Source organism: Prionailurus bengalensis, chromosome A3, assembly GCF_016509475.1.
Source record: "Prionailurus bengalensis isolate Pbe53 chromosome A3, Fcat_Pben_1.1_paternal_pri, whole genome shotgun sequence".
Taxonomy (NCBI): Eukaryota; Metazoa; Chordata; class Mammalia; order Carnivora; family Felidae; genus Prionailurus; species Prionailurus bengalensis.
Genome location: NC_057354.1, coordinates 110,911,399 through 110,937,098, shown reverse-complemented (window position 1 = coordinate 110,937,098; position 25,700 = coordinate 110,911,399). Strand labels below are relative to the sequence as shown.

General features: G+C 40.6%; 1 protein-coding gene across 3 annotated transcripts in view; it reads right to left on the bottom strand.

The window, feature by feature from the left end:
- FEZ2 (fasciculation and elongation protein zeta 2) overlaps positions 1 to 24,911 on the bottom strand; it is a 42,766-nt gene extending 17,855 nt beyond the window's left edge. For 2 of the 3 annotated variants that reach the window (XM_043604185.1, XM_043604187.1), the window contains exons 1-5: positions 24,610 to 24,911; positions 19,973 to 20,081; positions 13,887 to 14,003; positions 11,855 to 11,996; positions 10,530 to 10,798 (exon numbers count right to left, since the gene is read on the bottom strand). In XM_043604185.1, coding sequence (XP_043460120.1) covers positions 10,530 to 10,798; positions 11,855 to 11,996; positions 13,887 to 14,003; positions 19,973 to 20,081; positions 24,610 to 24,863 — 891 coding nt within the window. In that variant the 5' untranslated portion in view covers positions 24,864 to 24,911. The remainder of the gene's footprint in view (positions 1 to 10,529; positions 10,799 to 11,854; positions 11,997 to 13,886; positions 14,004 to 19,972; positions 20,082 to 24,609) is intronic. The other variant, XM_043604186.1, reaches the window with a different exon arrangement.
- Positions 24,912 to 25,700: the final 789 nt, after the last annotated feature.

Genomic DNA, 25,700 nt, shown 5'->3' with positions numbered 1-25,700 from the left:
CAAATCAAATAGTTTTCATGTGAATTACAAAGCAGTTATAAATGCAAATTAGAGTGAAAAACTTTCTGTAGAGAAAAAGCAGATCCAAGTAAATTAGAAAATATGAACTAAACCAAAGTAGATAAATACTTGAAAATGTCTTGAATATTACACTATTATTTTGGAATTTCACTCTCAGAACAGAAAGGTATGGTATGAAGATTTTCTAAGTTAGGAGTTAAATGGAACAGTATCAATTTAATTTTTTCTGTTTGAAGATCTTTTTAAATTTTTAAGTAATTTAATATTAATATGGTAATTAAGTGTTGGCAAAAATTTTCAAAGCTACTGAAACTAGGGTAAAATAATTAACCCTGCTAATTTTATACATTATTTCCTGATACTTACGAATACCCTAAGTATATAATAAGGTAAATAACTAGTAGTGCAACTGCAGGGTCATAGGGTAGCTCTATCTTTAACTTTCTGAAAAACCTCCACACTGTTTTCAGAGTGGCTGCATCAGTTTGCACTCCTACCAACAGTGTGGGAGGGTTCCCCTTTCTCTGAATCCACATCAACATCTATGGTTTCCTGCGTTGTTAATGTTAGCCATTCTGACAGGTATGAGGTGGTATCTCATTGTGGTTTTGATTTGTATCTCCCTGATGATGAGTGATGCTGAGCATTTTTTCATGTGTCTGTCAGCCATTTGTATGTCTTCTTGGGGGAAATATCTGTTCATATATTCTGCCCATTTCTTAGCTGGAATATTAATTTTTTGGGTGTCGAATTAACTGCACTGCTAGGTATTTACCCAAAGGATATAAAAATACTGATTCGAAGGGGCACATGCACCCCAATGTTTCTAGCAGCACTGTCAACAATAGCCAAATCATGGAAAGAGGCCAAATGTCCACTGACTGATGAATGAATAAAGAAAATGTGGTGTGTATATATACATACACAATGGAATATTACTCAGAGATCAAAAAGAATGAAATCTTGCCATTTGCAATGACATAGACAGAACTAGTGTATTATGCTAAGCAAGATAACTCAGAGAAAGACAAATACCATATGATTTACTCATGTGGAATTTCAGAAACAAAACAGATAAACATAGGAGAAGGGAAGGAAAAGTAAAATAAGATAAAAACAGAGAGGGAAGGCAAACCATAAGAGACTTTTTTTAAGTTTATTTATTTTGAGAGAGAGAGAGAGAGAGAGAGAGAGAGAGAGGGCATGACCACAGGCAGGAGGGTCAGAGAGAGACAGAGAGAGAGAATCCCAAGCAAGCTCTGCACTGTCAGCACAGAGACCGATGCAGGGCTCAATCTCACAAACGGTCAGATCATGACCTGAGCCTAAATCGAGAGCTGGATGCTTAACCGACTGAGTCACCCAGGATCCCCAAGAGACTCTTAACTATAGAGAACAAACTGACAGTTGGTGGACGGGAGGTTGGTAGGGGAATGGACTAAATGGGTGATGGGCATTAAGGAAGGCACTTGTGATGAGCATTGGGTGTTATATGTAAGTGATGAATCACTAAATTCTCCTGAAACTAATACTACACTATATGTTAACTAACTGGAATTAAACAAAATCTTGGAAGAAAAAAGAAAGAATACAATTTCCTACCATATCAAGGCTTTATGTGAATTTCTGTTATATTAACAATTAGCAAACCTCTCCAAGGCATAAGGAGTCAAGAATAGACTCCTGATTTTTACTAAGTTAACTGCTGTGTCATGAAAGCTCACTATTACCAGTCACCAAAAGACAGTTGCAAAAAATCAATAGTAGATAATGATTAACAAAAACTGGTAGTGACATACATTTGTCTAGGCAGAACTATTTCTCATAAAATAAATGTGTTCTACATCTAAACTAATAATTCATAGGTGTGCAGTATTAAAACAATAAATAATACACATCCAAGTTTCTCTCCATCCTACACTGACCTTCCATTTTATGGCCCTAATGCTAATTTTTTAGGAATACTTATTATAATAAGGAAAAATACAAAAGACTATAAGAAACTATCAAAAATTATATGCTAACAAACTGGACAACTTAGAAGAGATGGATAAATCCCTAAAAACATACAATCTTCCAAAACTAAATCAGGAAGGAATAGAAAATGTGAACAGGCCGATTACTAATAACAAAACTTAATCAGTAATCAGAAACTCTCAACAAACAAAAAGTCCAGAACCAGATGGATTCACAGGTGAATCTTACCAAACATTTAGAGTTGATACCTATCCTCCTCAAACTATTAAAAAAAAAAAAAAAAAAAAAAGAGGGAACGCTTCCAAATTCATTCTATGAGGCCAGCATTACCCCAAAACCAAAGACACTCCAAAAAAAAGAAAACTACAAGCCAATATTCCTAATGAGCATTTATGCAAAAATCCCCAACACAATATTAGCAAACCAGATTCCACAATACATTAAAAGAATCACTCACCTTAATTAAGTGGGATTCATTGCAGGGATGCAAGGATGGTTCAATATTCACAAATCAATCAAAGTGATGTATCACATTAACAACATGAAAGATAAAAACCATATGATCATCTCAACAGATGCAGGAAAAAGCATCTGACAAAACTCAACAGGTGTTTATGATAAAAACTCTCAATAGAGTGGGTTTAAGAAGGAATGTACCTCAACCTAATAAAGGCAATAGATGACAAACCCACAGCTAACACAATACTCTTAAGGAAAAGCTTTAGGAACATGACAAGGTCCTCTCTTGCCACTTTTATTCAACACAATACTGGAAACACTAGCCACAGCAATCAGACAAGACATAAAAGGCATCCAAATAGGTAAGGAAGAAGTTAAACTCTATTTGCAAATGCATGTTAGTATATCTACAAAACTCTTAAGACTACCAGAATACTAGAATAAATGGGTTCGGTAAAGTTTCAGGATATAAAATTAATACACAGAAATCTGTTGTGTTTTTATACACTAATACAAAGTAGCAGAAGAGAAATAAAGAAAACAATCCAATTTTCAACTGCATCAAAAAGAATATATTACCTAGGAATAAATTTAACCAAGAAGATGAAAGACCTGTACTGAGAACTTATATAAAACACTGACGAAAGAAATTAAAGACAACACAAACAAATGGAAAGATATACCATGAGAAAGATGCTCATGGATTGGATGAATCAATACTGTTAAAATGTCCACAATACCCAAAACAATCTACAGATTCAGCACAATCCCTATCCAAATACCAGTAATATTTTTTACATAACTAGAACAAATAATCCTAAAATGTGTACGGAACCACAAAAGACCCGAATAGTCAAAGCAATCTTGAAAAAGAACAAAGCTGGAGGTATCACAATCCCAGATATCAAGATATACTACAAAACTAATAATCAAATAGTATGGTACTGGCACAAAAATGGTTATACAGATCAACAGAACTAGTTAGAAAGCCCATAAATAGGGGCACCTGGGTGGCTCAGTCAGTTAAGCATCTGACTTCAGGTCAGGTCATGATCTTGTGGGTTTGTGAGTTCAAGCCCTGTGTCGGGCTCTGTGCTGACAGCTCAGAGCCTGAAGCCCGCTTTGGATTCTGTGTCTCCCTCTCTCTCTGCCCCTCCCCCACTCATGCTCTCTGTCTCAAACATACACAAAAAAAAAATTTTTAATGGGCAGAGGACCTAAGTAGACACTTTTCCAAAGAAGACATATAGAAGGCCAACAGAAACATGAAAAGATGCTCAAACATCACTAACCATCAAGAAAATACAAATCAAAACCATAATGAGATATCACCTCATGCCTGTCAGAATGGCTGGTATCAAAAAAGTCAAGAAATAACAAGTGTTGGCGAGAATGTGGAGGAAAGAGAACCCTCATGCACTGTTAATGGGAATGTAAATTGGTGCAACCACCATGAAAAAAAATATGGAGACTCCTTAAAAAATTAAAAATAGTAATACCATATGATCCACTACTGACTGGATCCCAAGGAAAACAAAAAAACCAATTCATAAAGATATATGCACCACCTATATTTACTGCAGAATTATTTACAATAGTCAAGATATGTCCATCAATACACACGCGATGGAATATTACTCAGTCATAAAAAGAGAGTTCTTACCCTTTGCAACAGCATGGATGGCCCTAGAGTGTATTATGCTACATGAGTAAGTCCTACGAATACCATATTATTTCACTTCTATATGGAATCTAAAAAAAAAAAAATGAACAATAAACAAACACCAGAAACAGACCCATAAATACAGAGAACAAATTGGTAGTTGCCAGGGGAATGGGGGTGCAAATGGATGAAGGTGAGTGGGAGGTACAGGTCTCCAGTTAGGGAATGAGTAAGCTACGGGGATGAAAGGTACATCATAAGGAATATAATCAGTGTTCTTGTAATAGCATTGTATGGTGACAGATGGGAGCTACACTTGTGACGAGCATAGCATAATGTATAGAGTTGCCAAATCACTATGCTATACACCTGCCACTAATGTAACCTTGTGTCAACTATACTTTAAAAAAGAAACAAGAAATTTGCAGAGAAATGCTATCAAATATAACCAACAAATTACTGCCAAAAATATATTAATATTTACATTCACATATATAGGGTAGACTTTATCTTCTCAAGTACCACTACTTAGAAAAAGTGGGGGAAGGGAATCAGTCCTTTTTTCCATTTCTATTCTATCTTCTTTAAACTACTATTTATTGCTGTCTATAAATACAATGTACCCAAAGGACTGCCAACATTTTTAAGTTTTTCATTTGGCCCCAAATCTAGAAGACAACTGGTCTACCCGCTGGCTCTCTTCACTTAGCTACTGGGAATCTGACACAAAGGTCTATTGCTAGGCAGGTTGCCTTAGGCATGTGGCTTGGAGATGGACTGGTCAAGGCATCACCACATGTAGGCACAACTCAGGCTGCTGGATGGGGCTCTGAGGAAAGGAGAACTCAACACACACAGATAAAATAAGGTTACATTTTATAATAAATTTTAGTCATAGTATAGTGATCTTTTTATACAAACTCACTTAAATGGAGTTTGCATCTTTTTTTCTTCAAAGTTTTAATTTTACTCAATTTTAGTCTAAATCAGGAGTTGGCCAACTTTTCCTATAAAGGGCCAGAGAGTTAATATTTTAAGTTTACAGCCCACACAGTGTCTGTCACAACTATCCCGTTCTGTCCTTGTAACACCAAAGCAGCCATAGACCATATGGAAATGAATGGACATGGCTGTATTCCAATAAAACTTTATTTACAAAACAGGTAGAGGGCCAATTTGGCCTTCCGGCAGTAGTTTGCCTTGTCAATCCTCAGTCTGTATCATCTTAGCAAATGTGAAATTTAAAAATTCCAAATTAGAAAGAAGGAAAAAGGGAAGAAAAAATGCTAGTTGTACCTTATTATAAACAAAAGCCCCAAATTCAAGTAGGGTATCAGAACAGATCCTTCTAAGCTAAGAGCTAGCACAATTTGGAATAACTTCAGAACAATCTAATAGGAGCTATCTAAATGAAAATAAATTTCTCTTACCTTAAAGTCAGCTTTGGTGAAGATTAAATGAAAACTATTACTGGTGCATTTTTGCATGCAAAAGAGAAACAAAATAGATTTGACTATTCATCATAATCTGAGCTAAATGACTCATAAATACAGAGCAATGCATCTGTGAAAGAAAGATATAAGAAAGAGTATCTATCATCCAAGCCCTAGCTGTCCCCCATCTTGAAGCAGTTATCTCCCCGACCCCCAAAAGCAATAGACCAGGGCAATATGATTCTTTTCACAACAGAGTTACTGATTCCTAATACCCCATGAGTTTTCAAAATAAACTTCTTCGGGTTATACTGAAGCAATTATACATTTTTGCTGGTGCTAAGTCCAACACATGAGAACTCGCTCTTGAAAGTTCAATGTGATTATGGCAAACAGAAAACTATTCATTCCTATCTTCGCAACCCTAGACTTAGAATACATAACCTTATATGTGACTTTTAATTTAAAAACATTACTGGATTCTAAAGGAGGAAATATGGCCATTTCATCCATATGCCGAGGTATGATGTCAAGCGAGTACCCATTAATATCTTTACAACTTCAGGTAACTCTAGGTGACAACCACTGCTAAATTAAAACATACCTAGTGGGACGCCTGGGTGGCTCAGCCAGTTGAGTGTCTGACTCTTGATTTCAGTTCGGTCATGATCTCACAGTTCATGAGTTCAAGCCCCACATCAGGCTCTGCACTGACAGTGTGGAGCCTGCTTGGGGTTCGCTCGCTCTCCCTCTCTCTCGGTCTCTCTCCCCCACCCACTCTCTCTCTCAAAATAAATAAATACTTTTTAAAAATAAAATTTAAAAAACAAAATGTAACTGGTATACTTGGACTTGTTCTTGTACTCATGGGAACTGCCACTGAAATTCAATAATCTGTGACTCTATTCAATACAAACAGAAGATTGGCAAAAAAAATAAAATTTAAAAGACCACCTGATAGAACAATAATTCAAATATGACAACTCCAAATCCTCTGGGATTGTATCTCCTTTATAGTGAAGTTTCAATTCAACAAACAGGCATTACGTGATGTGCAAAGTAGCAAAAATTAGGTGAGATGCTGAACAATGAAACAATGTGAATGAGCCTTTGGGAAGGCTGATGATGATAAATTATGACACTATGAGATTAAAAGTATGTGTACCTCATAAATATGAAAAACATCTCTTACGTGACTTAATAGGCAACTCACAAGAGAATACAGAAGTCAACGGATCAAACCATTATTTGCCTTTCAGATCAACAAAAGATCGAAAGGCTAATAATATCCATTGTTGGCTGGAAGTGTGGGGAAATGGTCGCTCACTCACACTATTACTAGGTTCATTTCTGTAGAACAATTTGAAAAGTTGGTTGTGGAAAACGCTCCAAAACTGTATATCCTTTGACTCAGAAATTCCATGGATATCAGTGAATGAGTAGACTGTTCCACTAACCAAAAGAAAAATATATAAGAACTACATTCAACCTTAGGAAAATGGTAACTCTAGTTTGATAAATTCCAGAGACAACTAGCTAGTAGGCAGTTGGACATATAATAACTAGCATTTACTCAGGATATATGCTAGTCTTAACACACATTATTTCATTTAGTCCTCCCAAAACTCAAAGGGAGATAGATGTACTCAGTGACAGGAGCAGGATTCAAACACAGCTCTTCCCCCAAAGTTCTTAATCAATAGGCTACTCAGCCTCCACGGGTTTGACACCTGACAGAAAATTCCAAGGTAGAAATACAGATTTGCAAGTTTATCTTTCTTTCACACATTTATTCAGCAGAAAAATGAGTACTTAATGTTACACTTAAGGATATAAAAGAAGATAAAGTTACATTTCCTATCCTTAGGGAACCTGACAGAGACAGACATGAAAACAAAAAAACCTGCAGTCCTGTGTGACCGTGACAAAAGAAACAGTCACGAGGAATAATACTAACCCCAAAAGGAGAGACTAGTCAATTCTGCATTGGAGGAAGAGTCACCGAGGAAGGCTCTAAGAAAGGAAGACAATGCTTGAAGGTCGACTTAAAAAAAAAAAAAAGTCCTCCAAGTGGACTGGGGGAAACAGGAAAAGCGGGGCTCTCCAGAAAAGGAAAGGGCACGTATAAAAGCACCAAGGCCCAAAGAGCACAGTCAGTTCAAAGAAATGCACACAGGTCATCATAGTGATTAACAGACAGTACCCATCAACCATTCCAATCTCCACTCCCACCGCTCTCTTTCTCCTGATGCTGAACAACAGGACATAGGAGATACAGTTTTCTGCTCTCTTAAGTCTCATTTCCTAAAGAGAAGAACCATCCTCTAACCTCCTCTCCAAACAGAGACCTGGAAAAGGACAGGACAACCGACCTTGCCCATCAGGAGGAGCAGTGACATAGTGACCACCCTACAGAAAACAGCTCTCCGGCAGCTTTGCTACCGACCGCCTTACCCAGCCTTTTATTGTCTTGGTGGCATTTATTACTACCAGAAATTACACTCTCTAGTCTTTCTTTCTTACACTCCTAGTCATTCATTTGCTGAACGGATATTTCTTTGTCTTATCCAACATGCAGATTTTAAAAATTAAAACAAAGCCAGATAAGATTTCACTTGTATAAGATACTCAATACTTTATATTTAATAGTATTTCTACGCCCCTCCCCAATTGTCTCCCCAAAACTGTCTAGTGCTCAATCTAAATAGCATCCCTCAGCCCCCAATTTTTTTTTCCCTACAGAAAATGTTTGAAACAAAATGTCTCCAAAATTAACACCTAAATAGTTTAACTCTGCTCTAGTCCCACCCAGATATTTCATTACAGTATCTTTGGACCAAAACAAACAGCTAGCAAACATGGATAGAGGGTTATACCAACTACAAACTGATGTTTTGTTTCAGTGAAACATGTTTAAGGAAAAATGGAAGGAAGGCTACTCCATGCTTAAGGAAAGAAAACCACGTCCTGCTAATAAAACAAAAATATCTATGGCAAAAAGAAAAACGCGACCAATGTTGTTAGAAAGCAGGTAATACATGGTATCTGTAAGAAGGTCACCAATTTTTAGAAATTTGTGTCACTGATAACTCTTAGAGGTCAGGCTCTGCCCAAACCACGTGTTCTATAAAGTGTCTAACAAGGTACTATCCTTTGCAATCTGTTTATCCAATTGGCCACTTCACTTTAAGGTTCTTTTGAGCCACCCACCACTATTTTCAGAATCATAGGTTTCAGGCTCCTTGAGTCACAGATGGGATGGTCTTTCTCCAGCTTAGAGGGAACCAGTACCACGAGCTCAGCAAGGCCATCAGTAACCTGATTAAAGGTTTTGTTACAAATAGTAGATCAGGACTCGAGAAGCAACTTCCCAGGTCCAAATACTGTGAAAAAAATGGACTTTTACTATGAATCTATTTCATGACTCATAAAGGTTCGAGTAAGAGCTAAATCTTGCCTTGCCAAATCCATTTCTCAATATAAATGCCATGTACAATTACACAGTGAATCCACTCTAACCCTTTTTATACAGGAGTTACAAAAAGAAGCCTTTAAACCCCTCTAGGGACAAATTTGTTTTCCTCAGCCAAGTGTTAACACCAATAAATGGAGGGTTTACATGTAATTCCTAAAAGCAGACAGACAGAAATTACCAACCACGCTATGACTTTTTGACTAAGCATTTCATTTAATCACACTTGTATAATAGGGCAAGTTAAAGGTGCAATGTTTTTAAAAATATGACATCCAAATTTTGCTCCAGAAATTTAAAGCACACTTTCCAGAACTGTATATTCAAACAAATGTTTTGAAGCTATGTCCTTTCTATACACAAGTGGACATCACACTAAGACCATGTATTTACTCACAGGCCCAAGCAGACAATGAATGGGCTAAACGGCGAGATCTCTTTGTTTGTATCAACTGCTCATTGGTGACCCAGCAACCCAGAACTGCATTCTCTTTCCTGGATTCCATGAGAGGCTGGTTAGTGAGAACTACTTCTCTGATATAAGTATTCTTTAGAAAAAAACAAATCAAGACTTAAAGGCAGAACTTACATTATTACAAACCATAATAGCTAGTTTGTGATAATTCGTATTACCAGGTTATCAGTATCAAGAATGAAAAAGGGACATTCGTCTTAGAAAACTGGATCCCTCTGGACAACCATTATAGTCCAAAAAAACAAAACTGACATTTCTTCACACACAAATAATACGAAGGTGGCAACATATAAGGCCTCAAATGATCAAAAAAAAATGAAATGGCCCTAAGACCAATAAAGAAACACATCTCATAAAATTAATGTTTATGATGGATTTTAATCACGTGAAATTAAGAGGACCACTTAAGAAAACTGAAAAAGCAGAAAACAAGAAATTTTACATGAAGAGTCAAAGATGCACATATTCTCAACTTTTTTGTCCCCGGTCAGAAATATTCTAATCTGCCAAACACTCAAGCAAATGGCTGATGTCACATAACTGCCTCCAATGCCTTCATGTTCCAACTTCGCTGATAAATCAGGAGGAATCTGACTGTGAATCAGTCTGTGCTTTCAGGCTCAGCACAGTTCAGCAACCCTTAGAGGCACCCCCTTTTAATTGTTTATTATACAACTCCTGCAAGATGAGCAAAAATAAGAAAATAATACCATTCATACGCCCACCAGCCAAACATAAATAATCACCGTTAATGCTTTGATACCTTTAAGACACCCTCCTTCTTTCTTCCTCCTCTTCCTTCCACTTACTTCTCCCCTGACCATACCCAGAAAACCACTGTGTCCTCACCCAGAGAACCCCTTTCTGAAACTGCTGAGCACAGTGGCATTCTCCACCAGAACCTGTGGGTACCGCGGTGAGAAGCACTCGCATGCGTAGGCACCGCCTGCCTGCCTGGGGCCTGGAGCGCTGGGACCACCACGGAAGCAGCTTCCAAGTGCTCAAGGACTCCTGCAAAACACCACTTACTGTGCCGGGCATATGACTTCTCTCGTTCTTCCCATTCTGAGAGCTGCCGTTCTTGAGTTTCTTTTTCTTTTTGGCTGTTTCTTTGTGCTCTTTCTGTTTGTTCTGCACTTCAATGAGAACAGAAATGAAGCTGTTTTTCACTTCCTTTTCGAACTCCAGTTCATCTCGCAGGGCCAGCTGCTGCACCAGCTCCTCGGAGTATTCCTTGATGGCAGTCTCAATTTCTTCCAGTAGCTCATTTAATTCAGATACCGAGAGCCTTTTTACTCCTGCGGCCAGAAGCAAAGCACAGCAGATACTAAGACAAAAATGTTTCGGGAGACGAGCACAACAGGGGGTTTCATGCCAAAAGAGCAGACACCATACTCTAAGCAATGAAACTGTTCACAATCTTCTCATAATCCTCAAACTTCTGGTGGGCAGGACTGAGCAGGGGTAGGCAGCAAAGTTACTTCTCAAGAGGCTGAGAAGTGTAACAACATTCTTTACTTGTCTAACTCAATCATCCCACCAACAGCACTCCAGTCAAGACTAAAAAAAGCTTGAACAAGAAACAGAACAAACACAAAAGCTGAGGGAGAGTACCCAAACTACCTGCTGACAAGAAACTGCAAGCAACTTAGCAGGGTTCTAGCACACTTCAAAAGACAGAAGTCGATTTGAAACAATTAAACTAAATACATATTTAATCACATATGGCCCAATGTGTGAATTTTTTTGAAGACTGGGAAGAAAGAAGGAAGGCCTACTCCCTAAAGCCCACTTCAGATTTTTCTCAGCACTTCTCCTCATGTGAGGCTATGATGTCACTAAAGTCCCAACACCCAGGACCTCAGAGTGTGACTGTATTTGGAGATGGGGTCTTTACAAAGATAATTAAGTTAAAATGAGGTTGTTAGGGTGGGCTCTAATCCAGTGTGAGTGGTGTCCTTATAAAATGACAAGATTAGGACAGAGATACATGCAAAGAGAAGACCACGGGAGGACAGAGAGAAGACATCTACAAGCCAAGGAGAGAGACCCCAGAAGAAACCAAACCTGCCAACACCTTCATCTTGAACCTCTAGCCTCCAGACCTCTGAGAGGATAAATTCCCGTTGCTTAAGCCCCCGGCATGTGGTACTTCGTTACACAGCCCAAGCCGACTAGTACAGGATTCAAAGGTGAATGTGACAAAGTCCCTAAGCAATGATAAAGATATGCCCGAGTATTACTAGAGGGCTGAAGAAGGGTGCATAACTTAGCCTTTGGAGTGAAAGCTTTCTGGAGATGGTTTGAGATGCACAGGAAGTCTAAAGAGCATGGATTGAAGGAGGGTGTCTTACTCTCTTCATAACTGCTAGTACTGGACCTCTTAAGAGTCTGGATTTCCTGGGACAGCATCGACAGCCGATCTGACTGCGTGGGTGTCTCGTCATCTTCTGGGTCTGGAGATTCCTGCATCATTTCTTCAATTTCTTCAATAACCTTCCAAAATACACACACCACTGTTAATCAGATATACTTGGGAAAAACAATCTCTCTGCAACATGGCGCTCATGAGGCAACCGGAAAAGAAGGGCACTGAAATATCCACTAACCAACACTGTGCAGGAGTTGGTGTTCTGAATAATCACAATTTTGACTGTTAAGAGTGAACATGGTTTATCAAGGGAATAAAATTTACAATATGCTGAACACAAAATTAAACAGAATAATATTTAATATGCCCATCATGATTCAGTAGATCTATCAGATCTTGAAGGTCTGAGAAATGGTGCAAAACACAGGTACAATTTACCTTACACATGCTAGAACCAGATCATCGTTACAGTCAAAAGAAAGCAAATGACAGAAAATTCACCATATGACACATGCAAGTAATCAATCGAAAGCCATTTAATCAAACTGACATAAAATTTTTGAAATACAACAGTATAAAAAATAAAGCAAGAAATTACCTTTATAGCAGTAAAATTTCCCTTTAATGGCAGAAAAGGAATTTCATATATTAATTCCGTGAAAGATTAAGAGATATTCAAAAATGACGTGACATGTAGAAGCTTAAAGGGAAAAAAAGAAGCTGCACAAAAACACGAAAATTTCAGAACCATCTTTCAGACAATGATCTACTGTCATGTGCAACGCTGCTCGAATCTTCCAACAGTACCTTGTCCTGCTCCACTTTTTAAAAGTTGAGAAGGATACAGAAGTCAGTGAGAATGTAAAACCACAAAAATTACTCAACAGTTAGAAAAAATAGGTCTAAGAGTTAAAAAAAAAAAAAAAGGAAAAAAGAAACTATTAAGAAAACATTCAGGATGAATCAGTAAGCTTAAGGGCAAAGAAAAGTAAATCTGAAGGAGGTGGGGATTATGGTAATTAGTAAGAAGATTTTCTCAAATAGGCATTATAAAACAGTACAATGAAATGCCAGAGGAGGCTGCAGAATCTATTTCTCCAAGTCTCAGAAGCAGGAACAGTTTACGGCATTCAGGCAGATAGATTACTGAGGAGACTGTGAACTCACAGGGTCACGTATTTCCCTGAGATATCATGATCAACCTCCCACAGCCCTCTAACCTATTATCTGGCATTTTAAGCACCACACTCTTCCCAGGCCTACAATAATCTAACCACAAATATGACTAAGGAGCATCAAAATGGCACATTTTAATGGACTCCTCCCATCCTTGCCATAACATATCTCTTTCCCGACCTCATCTTTCCAGCCTAAAAATGTAATGTGGTAGCATTCACAGTCAGAGCAGCCACAAGCATGTTATTTCAGGAAGGAGTTCTTACACCACATTTTGACAACACAACAGCAGTGGGCAGAGTATTCAGACAATGAGAAAGCTGATTCAAGCGGTTTACATGAACACAGAGTTGACATTATGAGAGCACGCCACAGGAATAAAGCTCACTTCTTTCCGGGTTCACAGTACGCACTTCTAATAAGTACTAATGATTTTTACACAGGCTTTTAGAGGAACTGGGCAATTTCTACACAGATACATCAGAGTTGGCCATGTCTTGCCAACCCTAAAAAAAGTACCAAACTCACAATATTTTTTGTCATTTCAGGTTAAGCAATAACCCTCCCTTAGTAATAACTCGCTGCACTGATTTAACAAGGTCTATACTGGAAAACTGCCTATCTTGAAGAATCTTCCCAACTAGCATAATCCCATCTGCTTCGGATTACATATACTTTCTTCTTTTCTCAGTGGAGGAGTTAACTGATAAGCCTACATAAACAGAAAATGCGGGAAAAATCAGTAGATTCCAACAACCTGTCACTTATTGCCACAGTTAGAAATTGTCCTTCAGCTCGAGGTTCTCTTTTCCTTTCCTCGATGAATTTCTCCACAATACCTGGTCTGCAGTGAAGAGGGGCTCTTCATTAACGCAGGAGACAATGATTGAATGCATATCCAGCTGTTCTCTCAGCTCCTCATCGTCTGATGTATCAAAGAGCAAACTGTCACTTATCTAAAAGCAAAATAACCCACTGTTAAAAGCAGGAAATTCTGATCACAACAAAGTCACAGTGTCTGGGTAAAGAGTCTTCCCTCGAAAGGGAGAAATGACTCCAATCACTGTGCGCTAGACAGTGTACGAAGTGCTTTATGTATTCACCTCAAACACAAATGAGGGGAATGGAAACATGAAATTGCCTGCATGAATGCTGCCTGCACCCCTACTGCCCAATACAGACACACACGTAGCTGCTTTTTCCATGGAGAAGAATGTTTTACACAGTATTTGTTAGGAAGTTGTAGGGAATGATAGAGACACCCAAAGGAGGCAACAGGCGGGTTTAGCAGCGAATGTTATTTAGTTAACAATCTAATAGTAAAAGTAGTAGATGTTAAAATTACACAGATGACATAAAGTTAATTACTTGCAAACTAACTTCTAATATTCGGGGTAAAATATCAAGAATCACTCCCTGGCACTGTCCACGGGGGTCATACTTTGCGTTACAGTGGAACATCTCTCTTTCCAAAAATAAAATCTCTCTAGGTTCCAAGAAGATCTTTCAACCTAACTGTGCTGGAAGTTTCTGTTTGCTTCACTGCCATTTTCCACTCTGCTCTGGGCCTCAGGAGGCTGAAGTTTATGGCCTAAATCAAAGCACGCCCTTGACTTCAGGGCAGTCCCTACTGCCTCCCTAGTTCCTCATACAGAAGCATCCGAAGTGTAAGGGTGAATCCAACCCACCCAGTAGGAAACCCACAGTGAGAAGTGCAAGGAACCGCTGGTGGGCTGCCTTTCAGAACATCAGGCAGGGAGAGGAGCAACGCCAGTGCTCCAGGGTCTCTCCCCCCACACACTGCAATTCCATGCTGCACCACAGTGATGACATGGCTCCCCATTCTATTCTTCCCGGACCATCGGCCTAGGAAAGGCCTGCACGTGGCCTTCAGCGTACCATTGTGAAATTTCAGACTGTGTATGAAAAAAAGAATCTAAAAGCTTCCAGAGAGAGGTAAAAAAAAACCACATTAAAAGGATCAAGAATCAAAAATGTCATTTGAACTCTCAACAGCAACCAAAGAAGCCAGAAAACGATTACTATTATTTCCATGTTTCAATACATTCCACCCTAGAATCCTATCTCCAGCTAAACAATTAGATGGGAGCTTGGAATAAAGACATTTTCAAGTATTCAAGTTCTCAAAGTATTTGACCTCATACACCCTTTCTCAGACAGCTACTGCAAAATATGCTGCATTAAAACCAGGAGGAAAGCCAGAAAGGAAGCAGACACGGGATCTAATACAAGAAAGAGGTGAGGGCATTCTCGTAATGAAAGTGAAGTAAAGATCCCAGAATGTTGGCTGTGATGCTCAACGAGAGAGTGACCAGGTCAGATGAGAATGGTTATTGCACAGGACGTTAAGAAAAGCACAAGAGGAAGAAAGACAGACACTAACAGATTATCTGGTGTATGTCACTTACTAAAGTGAGTTTCAGGGCTCTGTTGAAGCTGAATCTGTGAGCTAATGGTAACTTAAATAAAACACAAGGCAATTATTATTACCCTAAGAAAAAAAATTACAAGAGGAAATTTCTCATGATATACGGAAATGGGTCAACTGTGAACATTTAAACAGTCAATGTAAATGATTAAAATTAACTTAACCAAATATCTTAATATAACTATATTGGAAAGACAAGGGAAGGGAAAGTTTTGGTGATGGGGGTTGGAGAGAGGACTGAGAAAGACCCAAACCCTCATCCTCTGGATGTAAAGTAAATGGATAAAGTCTAAAGTTGGAAAGAAACAAAAAAAGCAACTAAAATGGGAGAATGTTTGACTTCAAAATTATAGACGTGGAGATGACATGTGCCTCGGTAGTCGTAAGGATGTACGGGATGATGGAGAGGAGACCTAACAATTATCTCCACAGGTCCTTAAATTTTAACACTTCCCAAAATCAATCTTCATTATAATCTGAGGACCACAGATTTATTTTTCCCCTCACAAAGTTTTAATTTTGAAGTGACCCCTAAGGAAGATAGGATCATCTTCTTCCTGCTTCTACTCTTGAAGATGAAAAGGTGCATACAACAACGTTCCCTGTCCCTGAAAAAATGCTCATGGCAGGAGGAGGAAGATGGCACAGGAGAGGTTCCTAAAGCAATGTGATTCCGAAGCCTTCTATCATCTAAGCATGTTCAAAACCGGCACTGGATTTAGAAATCGTTTTCATAGCTATTGCCAAGATACACAAGTGATACCAGTAACCCATTAGAATAGATTTCCATAACAACAGAAATAATGATCCCAGATCATCTTTCCCGGGACTGAGCCAAGTCCATTCCCCACAGAGATGGCATATGTTAAGGGCTGGAACCCCTTTCGGGCTTTGAAAGCTAACCTTGGCTGTCATGGGTGTCATTATTCACTCTCCCATTCGGCATCAGTGTGTCTTCTCTCTGCCAAGCGTTCCCATCACTCCTTCCTGTGCCAGGTTAGACACACAGCCGGTGGTTCTACTGCCCTGTATGAAACTGAAGCTGCTTCGGATGGAAAAAATGTGCCCATGTAAGAATTTGGAACGTACTAGTTGCCTTACTCCAGAAAAGACTCATCCAATTCAGAAGTATGCCGTCTTAAACATCTTAAACCTCAATGAAAGAAAAATCAAAAGCTGAAATCTGGCAAATGGTGGTTTTCCTAAAGGTTTTCCTCAGCCTAATGCAAAAGAAATGTCTTCTCCCTTCGTCAAGGAAAAAAAAAATTCCTATAGATCTTGTTTTACAATTGGAATAAACTAAAGAATGCTTCCAAAAGGCAAATTTAACACAATTCAGTCACGGGAAGGATCGAGCACAGGTGGCAATGCTAAACAAGATAACTCAGGTTAAAAAAGATGTAATGAGGGGCGCCTGGGTGGCGCAGTCGGTTAAGCGTCCGACTTCAGCCAGGTCACGATCTCGCGGTCCGGGAGTTCGAGCCCCGCGTCAGGCTCTGGGCTGATGGCTCAGAGCCTGGAGCCTGTTTCCGATTCTGTGTCTCCCTCTCTCTCTGCCCCTCCCCCATTCATGCTCTGTCTCTCTCTGTCCCCCAAAAAATAAATAAACGTTGAAAAAAAATTAAAAAAAAAAAAAAGATGTAATGATATGCTATCTAATGGAATGAGATGGTTGCTTCTTATACAGTTCCGCGTTGCCCACTTGTTCTTAAGGAACTTAACGTGTGCCACTCCTTCCTGAGAAACAGAGTTCTAATTTCTAATGTCAGTTCTATTCATCAGACAGATAGATGACAGATGGATAATCGCTTGTCCACTTTAATCTGATGAGGTTTCCAGATAAGGTTTTTATAATTAAGATTAGTTACTAGTACTAAACTCCAAGTGGTTACTAATCAACTACCCTCAGCCATACCATTATTCTGGAATTAAAAACAACAACCAAAAGGCAGAAAAAGGGAGTGACTTCCTAAAGTGCAATCTAAGAACTATACAAGACATACATTTTATTCAATGAAACTAAATTAGAGTGTCCCATTCATCCTGCAATGTACTTCCATTTGAAACTATGAAAGGCTCTCTTCTATGCTATATTTTATTATGCCAAACAAAAAATTACTCATTAATTGGCTATCATGGATTTAGCACTATGTTAAATAATATAAAAATAGCTACTTTTTAAAAAAGAACTTTCCATCATGGTCTCTGACCTTATGGTCTCATTGACGAGATCATACATTCGTTCACTCAACATAACTTGTCCTAGTACTCACTATGTGCCAGGCACAGTGATAGCTACTAAAAACACAATTACAAAGACACCTGCCAGCAAGTCACAATCTAATGACAGACCCTGAAACATATGATTAATAAGAGAACAAAGTAATGGTTAGAAACATGAACAATGTGCTGTCAGGATTAGTACCCAGGAGACAACGGGGCTAACCTCTGTGGGACAGATAAGTCCTTGAAGATTTTCACAACCCCACCAGTGTAACCGATTCCCACAGAGAGAGGTGCATTTTCCTCCCGCACAGGGATTTAGGCCATGGCTAAATGACCATCTGTCAGAGATGCTGTAGATGGGGATTCCCCCCAAGTGAGAGGATGGATTAAGTGTCCTTTAAAGTCGCTTCCAACTCTAAAATTGTATAATTCCATGAGATCAGCAAAGGCTAAAACAGTAATAGGAAGCTTCAGAGAGGAAGGGAAACTTGAACTAAGCCCAAAATGATAGCTAGGGTCTAAATAAACAGAAGATAGAGCATAAGGTATGCTGTTTTATTCCTTTTCACTAAACATATGCCAGGTTGGTCAACAAAATAGCTTTGTGGGGTTAATAACTGGAACATACAGTAAGATTTCTGTATCTACTAGAATACTAGGAAATAGAAGCAAAATTCTGTATTTTACGAGAAAATAATAGCAGCAGGCTTTCCTGAATCATATATTTAAGAAAACTGTTTTCATAAAACATTAGCAATACTATTTAAAATAATGACAGCCCCACTGCATTATACTCTCAATTACACAACTATACTTCATGAAATACAGAGCGTGCCAAAAAATCTGGCATGAGTTTACACTGTTACATGATAAGGAACTTCAAACAGTCAGGCCCGGAAACTTAACATAATTTGGCTACATGTCTCATCACCTTTAGATAAACCAACAATGTGATTTTCCACTTAAAACAACTATCTTCCTGGGGCACCTCGGTGGCTCAGTCAGTTGAGTATCTGATTCTTGATTTCCACTTAGGTCATGATCTCACAGTTCGTGAAACAGAGCCCCGCAACGGGCTCCACGCCGAGCATGGAGCCTGCTTGAGATTCTCTGTCTCCCTCTGCCACTCTCTCCTGTTTGCACTCTCTCTCTCTCTCAAAATAAATAAACTTGAGGAGAGGAGAGGAGAGGGGAGGGGAGGGGAGGGGAGGAGAGGAAAAGAGAAAATAAAATCTCTGCATTAAAAAAAAAATTAGGGGCACATGGGTGGCTCAATCAGTTAAGCTTCCAACTTCAGCTCAGGTCATGATCTCGTGGTTGGTGAATTCGAGCCCCTCATCGGGCTCTGTGCTGACAGCTCAGAGCCTGAAGCCTGCTTCGGATTCTATGTCTCCCTCTCTCTGCCCCTCCACACTTGCGTGTTCTCTCTCTCTCTCTCTCAAAAATAAATAAATAAACATTAAATTATCTTCCCTTTTCTACACTCCCACCCCAGATGGCCTATCAATTGTGATCACACTTAAGACATCTTCACATTACAATACCAAGGAATCCTAAGCAGCCTCAGTTAGCCAAGAACAGTAATGTCTTTTTTTTTTAATGTATATTTATTTTTTGAGACAAAGTGTGAGCAGGGTGCAACAGAGAGAGACACACACACACACACACACACACAGAATCTGAAGCAGGCTCCAGGCTCTGAGCTGTCAGCACAGAGCCCGACATGGGGCTCAAACCCAGGAACTGTGAGATTATGACCACAGCCAAAGTCAGACACTTAACTGACTGAGCCACTCAGGTGCCCTGAACTGTAATGTCTTTTAGGTTCCCCAATACTCACAGAAACAGAATCTTCCGAAAACATGTCATGTCCAACAAGTCCTTAAATTCATCAGAAAGTTAACTCTATGTTGATATTCCAGTACCCTCAATGTATAACTGAGTTTTCTCAGCATACTAAAGTTATGCTAGTTAAGCTCAGGAGAAAAATGCTCATCACTGGTGTTCATACACAGGTAATGAAGATTTGGCTAAACATACAAAAGTGAGTGTGTGCAGGGGAAGAACTGGAGGAAAGTGCTAGCAAGCTGACAGTAGTGGAGCCAAGATGGCAACAGTGGGCCACTCCAATTGCTAGAAACTTGGAAATAAGAGGCAACCCAATGAACATGCGTGAAACAGAAAGGCTACTTTTTAGTTCCATCCTCAGGATCAGCTAGTCAGAAACTATCAGCTCAATTCTTAACTTACCCCTTTTTCTGAGAGGTTCAGTGTAAGCAAATGCAAGGTCCTAGTATGGGATGACTTCCAGTCTACAGGCATGACGTTCCCGTAATTATCGGTCAGGGCATTCCAAATCCTTAAAAAGAAGAAAACCACAATCAATGAAGGTTAACATCCTACCTATCTTTTATTAAATAAACATGCAATACTATAGTGAAAGATGCAACAAAAAATAACAAAGCAAAACAACAGAAGGCCTGTTTTCCAGAAAAACACCAAAAAGAAGGGCCTCCTAAATAGCACTAAATGAAAATCAGCTAATCAGGCTGACAAGATCAAGTGATTAAAAACTCTTTCAAAGTTGACAGCTAACATTCCCACTGTTCTAGGTGCCAGGCACAGTCCTAAGCAATTTACATATATGAACTCATCTAATCCTCACAAACTATATTATGAAGAATCATAATTATCCCCATTTTGCAGATGAGGAAACTAAAACACAGGCAGCTTATGTAATGTTTACAGAGCCACACAAGTAGTACACACACTATGTTTTACATTTATTTTTCTTCAATAACTTCCTAATATACTGGTCATTTCATAGGGTGAGTCATCTTTCTCTAACCAAAATTTTTTATCCTTTTTAGAGAAAGGATTCAGTCTCAGTGTGAGGGTAGGGTTTAATATCTATTTTGTAATATAACAGGCTAAGGACTAAGATAAATGAAGGGGGAAGAAACAGGAATTCACAATAAAATGCACAAAGGTTACATCCAATGCAATTACCCTTCCTTATTGTCAGACAGCATTTGGGGGAAGCAACAGTAAAATGAAAGGGTGCTTGACTAAAATTCAGAAAACATAGACTCTTGTTTCCATTCTTTCTCAAACAATGAGTCTTTGGCTATGTCCCTTAACCTCTCTAGGTATGAGCAACCCTTCTATAAAATGAGAAGCTTGGACAAGAATACCAGATATTCCTTCCAGTTCTATTACTCCAAGCATTATTTCACATGAGTCGTGCTGAGGAAAGTCCCAAGCCACACCAGACAAGGACAGCAAACTCCAATTTCATGATCAAAATTCAGATTTCAGTACCAAACTAATATCAGCATAATCAAACATGACATTGTATGAAAAATATGAATGACTTTAGAGATATAAATGAGATGAAATTTAATTGGGTAAGTTAAACATTACATATATAAGTGACTTAGTGGGCAGAGATACACAGATGTCATAAGGGAAAAAAAACTAAAATATATGGCAGATATCTAATCATGAATAAGCCATTAAACAATTGAGTGGGTTTTTTTTCCCAAATGTGTAAGCCACTAAAGAGACAAAAAACAAGACCACTGGAGGCATAAAAATAAGAATGCAAGCTTAAAAATAAAGAAGGAACATACTTGATTTAATGAATTTGGGATTTGGTGCTAAACAGAAGAAGCAATGGGATGGTAACTGCCAAAAAAACATAAAATCCCAAAATGATGTCTGGCTTTGGAATGCACATCAGCTTCAATGAAAACATGAACCCAAAAGCTCTAGGAAACTGGCCTGTTTACCCTGCACATCTCCCAAATGCATAGTTCATTCCTATTCTCCTCTCTGTTCGAATCATAACCTTCTCCAATGCCAAAGTGCTCAAATCAGAGGCAACAGTTGCGGACTGTTAAACGTGCTGAGTTTTTGACCCACACCTTCCTAGGTAAAAGCACTTCAGATACCAAATAACTGACTATATACCTAACGCTGGTTAGGAACTCAAGTAGGATATTCTCGTAGGTGAAGACAGTCCAGAGTTTTGGGGACTGCTTGTTTGCTTCTTTTTAAATGAGGCTGGAGTAAGAGGGCAAGTGGAGTGCAATACTTCACCCACTAAGAGAGACTGTGGGTGAATTTGATCTTCCAAGAAAGTGAAGGACAATTAACAGTACTCTCTCTCCACCAAGGTCACAACAGTTGTAGTTGGAAGGACACAGGGCTGACTTAAGTGGAAGATTTCTAGAATTCTCCAGTCAAGACATGAATTGCCTTCATCCTTATCATAAAGTATTACAACCCGTCATAAACAACCAGTAGGACAAAGTCAAAGGAGGTCAAAATCCTGTGACACTGAATCCTACATGATACCCTTCCTAAAGGAAAATCTTAGCAGGTAAGTACAATCCATATGTAGCCAAAAATAAAGGTGGGGCTCAGAGAAGTTAAACGAAGTGCCCTAAGCCAAGGCAATATCTAAGTGAAAGAATTCTCAACTCTCTCTAGTTTGAGGAGCAGGGATGGACATTTTGGATTCCATAAATGGAGAAATTTATGCAACAGAAAGGGGTGAGTGAGTGATGACCAGCCCCAGCCCCTGAAAAGAGAGAAAGAGGTTTGTTATGCATTCCCAAATCAAGCATCATGCATTACTACCAACATATCATCTACTAAAAACCATCATCAAGAGTAACAAAAATTTTTAAGTTTTACATCAACCTAAGATTTAAGCAAAGACTAAAATAAACTACTTTCGTGTTGTTTTTTTTTTATTATTTTTTTTAATGTTTATTTATTTTTGAGACAGAGAGAGACAGAGCATGAACAGGGGAGGGGCAGAGAGAGAGGGAGACACAGAATCGGAAGCAGGCTCCAGGCTCTGAGCCATCAGCCCAGAGTCCGACGCGGGGCTCGAACTCACGGACCATGAGATCATGACCTGAGCCAAAGTCGGAGGCTTAATCAACTGAGCTACCAGGCGCCCCTAGTGTTTTTTTTTTTTTAAGTTTGTTTGTTTTGAGAGAGAGAGAGATGGAGCATGAGCCAGGGAGGGGCAGAGAGAGAGGCAGACAGAGAATCCCAAATAGGCTCCAGGCTGTCAGTGCAAAGCCCAATGCAGGGCTCAAACTCAGTTCATGAAATCATGACCTGAGCCGAAATCAAGAGTGGGACGCTTAACTGACTGAGCCACGCAGGTGCCCCTAAAATAAACTACTTTCTAGACAGTACAGGTGAAGCAAGAATAGGAAGCCTTAACTATTTGTGTACAAACCACTCATCTGTTTTGAGAAGTCACTCTTGACAAACCCAAAACCCAAAATATCATTTTTTTAATCCAGAATATGTCCTGAGTCCTTGTGATTCAGAATATATAAATCTACACATATATAAAACTATCTTCTCTGGGAACAGACTTTCAAAAATGTCATCTTTTGCTACAAGCTATGTACATGCGTGTATAAATTCGTCATCAACTCTTCCCTCCACACCGGGCAGGTCAATGAAATTATGTGGTCCCCAGCATAGCTGGGCCCGAACCACTGCCAAGGCAGTGTTTAAAGGCCCCCATTCCTAAATCCTTCTCAAGCTTCCTACCTTATTCACAGAGGAATCAGGCTGGAAGGCCCTTTCAGTGCCTGTGGATCCTTCTCCATCTCTCAAGAATCCTTCCCTAACCTCTAATCTCTCCACTCCATCAGGGCTCTAAAAACCCACCCCACCCATGTCCACACTGTTTATTGCACTACTTGAACCCTCAGCCTCTCCAGGGCTCCTCCCCAGCCACCTATACCATATGCTCAGCTCCCTCACCCTCACCACCCCTTTTACTGTCTTTTGGGGTGAAACCCTGGTACCTAACGACAACCCTTAGCCAAATTTTAAGTGGCTAGTTAAGGCTAGGCTCGTAGTTAAATGAAGTGCCCCCCAGGAACTCTGCCTCCCCCTTAACCAGCTCTCACAAATCCCTATGAATTTCCTATCATGGCTCTTAGACGGTTCCATCCTAATGACCTGTTAATGTACGTGTTTACCCACCAGACTAAGAGATCCCTGTCGTTAGTAACCAGTGCGTTCCTTTCGTTTTTGCCTCTGTGGTGATGTGCACTCCACCTGGGCTCTCAGATGGAGCCAATAAATTCTGTGGCACAAATGCTGCTTTAACGCTGGTACTTTTGCACGTGCCATATCGGCGAGCTGTATGGCTAGACCTTTCTTCATCTGCCAGGCAAACTCCCACTCACCCAATCAGGATCCAGTTTTCACATTTCTTTCCCCGTGAAGCCTTTCCTGCCTCTCCCACATGTCCTATATAAAAAATCTCCTATACTTTGCACTTACGTCCAGGAGAATATGTCACACCCATACAAATATTTGTCTGCAAGTCCACCCCCCGGCCTAAATTGTGCCCTATGTGACAGGGGTATGTTCAGTCACCTTGGTATCCCCAGGGCGAAGCAGCCTCTGGCACTGAGAGCTTAAATTAATGCTAGTTGAATGAATGAGTGGCTACACACGTGCCCGAAGAGGTGCTGTCTCTAACTACTGGCTCCGGGCAAGCAGGTTCCTCTCCGAACCAAACAGACCCGGGTCGGTTTCTAGGGAGCAGGAGGGCAGTAGCGGAGAGAGAGTAGCGTGGAGGGCCGAGAAGCGGGGATTTAAATAGCTGAGCGCCCGGAGGCCAAAAGCCCCAGGGAGCCCAGCGGGGGCGCGGGGAGGGCGGGGACTCGCCAGTCTGTGGAGGCGGAAGGAGGGCGCGGGGAGGAGCCTGTGGCCGGAGTCCCGCCGAGGCTGCGGACCGAGGGCCGGAGGGCAGGACGAGGGCTGGACGAGAGCTGGACGAGGGCAGCTCGAGGGGCAGGGGGGGGCTCCCGCCCGCTCCCGGCCGGGCCCGCACTCACTCGTCCCCCTGCAGGAGGCTGCGCTCGGTGATGGGCCGCACGGCCGCCCTCGGGGGCTCGGCGCCGGGACCCGAGGGGCGGAAACACAGGCTCAGCTTCTCCTCCAAGCTGCAGGCCAGCGCCGGGAAGCCGTCACCTCCCCCGCCCGGCCCTGCCCCGGCCTCGGGGCTCGCGTTACAGTTCTCTTGGTCCTGGAGGCTCCGGGCCGGCTCCTGGAACTCATAGAAATCCTGCCAGTCCCCGTCCGCCGCCATCGCCGCCCGGCGCAGTCGCGCGCCCCGCCCCACAGGCCTCGCCCCACAGGCCCCGCCCGAGGCCCCGCCCCACCCAGCAGGTCCCGCCCCCCCTCGGGCCCCGCCTCCTCCGTCCGGCCACCGGGGTACCTGTCAGAGCCAACTGGCCTCGGGGTCTTCCCTTTTCCTGAGGCTTCCCCGAGGGGATCGCTGTCCCCGTAGAAAGGAAACCTTTAGTTAACGTTGAGTCTCTTCCTACAGTTTCTATCACTCAGGAATGACTACCCTCTTAACCTTTCCCTAGTGGGAAACTAGCCTAAATGTGGTGGCTAAAATAAAGGGCTTCTTTAAACTCGCGACCTAGTGTCAGATTATGACCCAGAAGAAACCGGCTCCTTTTGTTAACTTTCCAACCAGAAGAGCAGGCAGAGTCACTTGGAAATGCTTAAGCCCTACCAAAATTCATTCCACAAATATTTCATGTCTAACACACGCAAAGCACTTTCTAGACCCTGGGGAACATACAAAGATGAATAATTATGTGAATTAATATTTGCAAAGCACTTGGAACAGTGTTGGGGAAGGTAACTGAAAAGACATGACCGCCACTTGACCCGTGAGTTGGACCCAGGCACTGGAAGTCTCACACCCTCCCCTGTCCTTGGAATGTGGGTTCCACTTGCCTTTCCTGCTCCCAGAAGTGCTCCAAGGACAGAGCCTTCAGATAGTATGTGGTGTTGAGAACACCTGCGGGGTATACCATGACTGAACCCAGTTAGGCCTCTTAATAAACTTTTGAAGATTTGGCAGGTGGGTGTGGGGATTATTTGTCTTGCTGTCACCAAAGGCAAGCCTCCT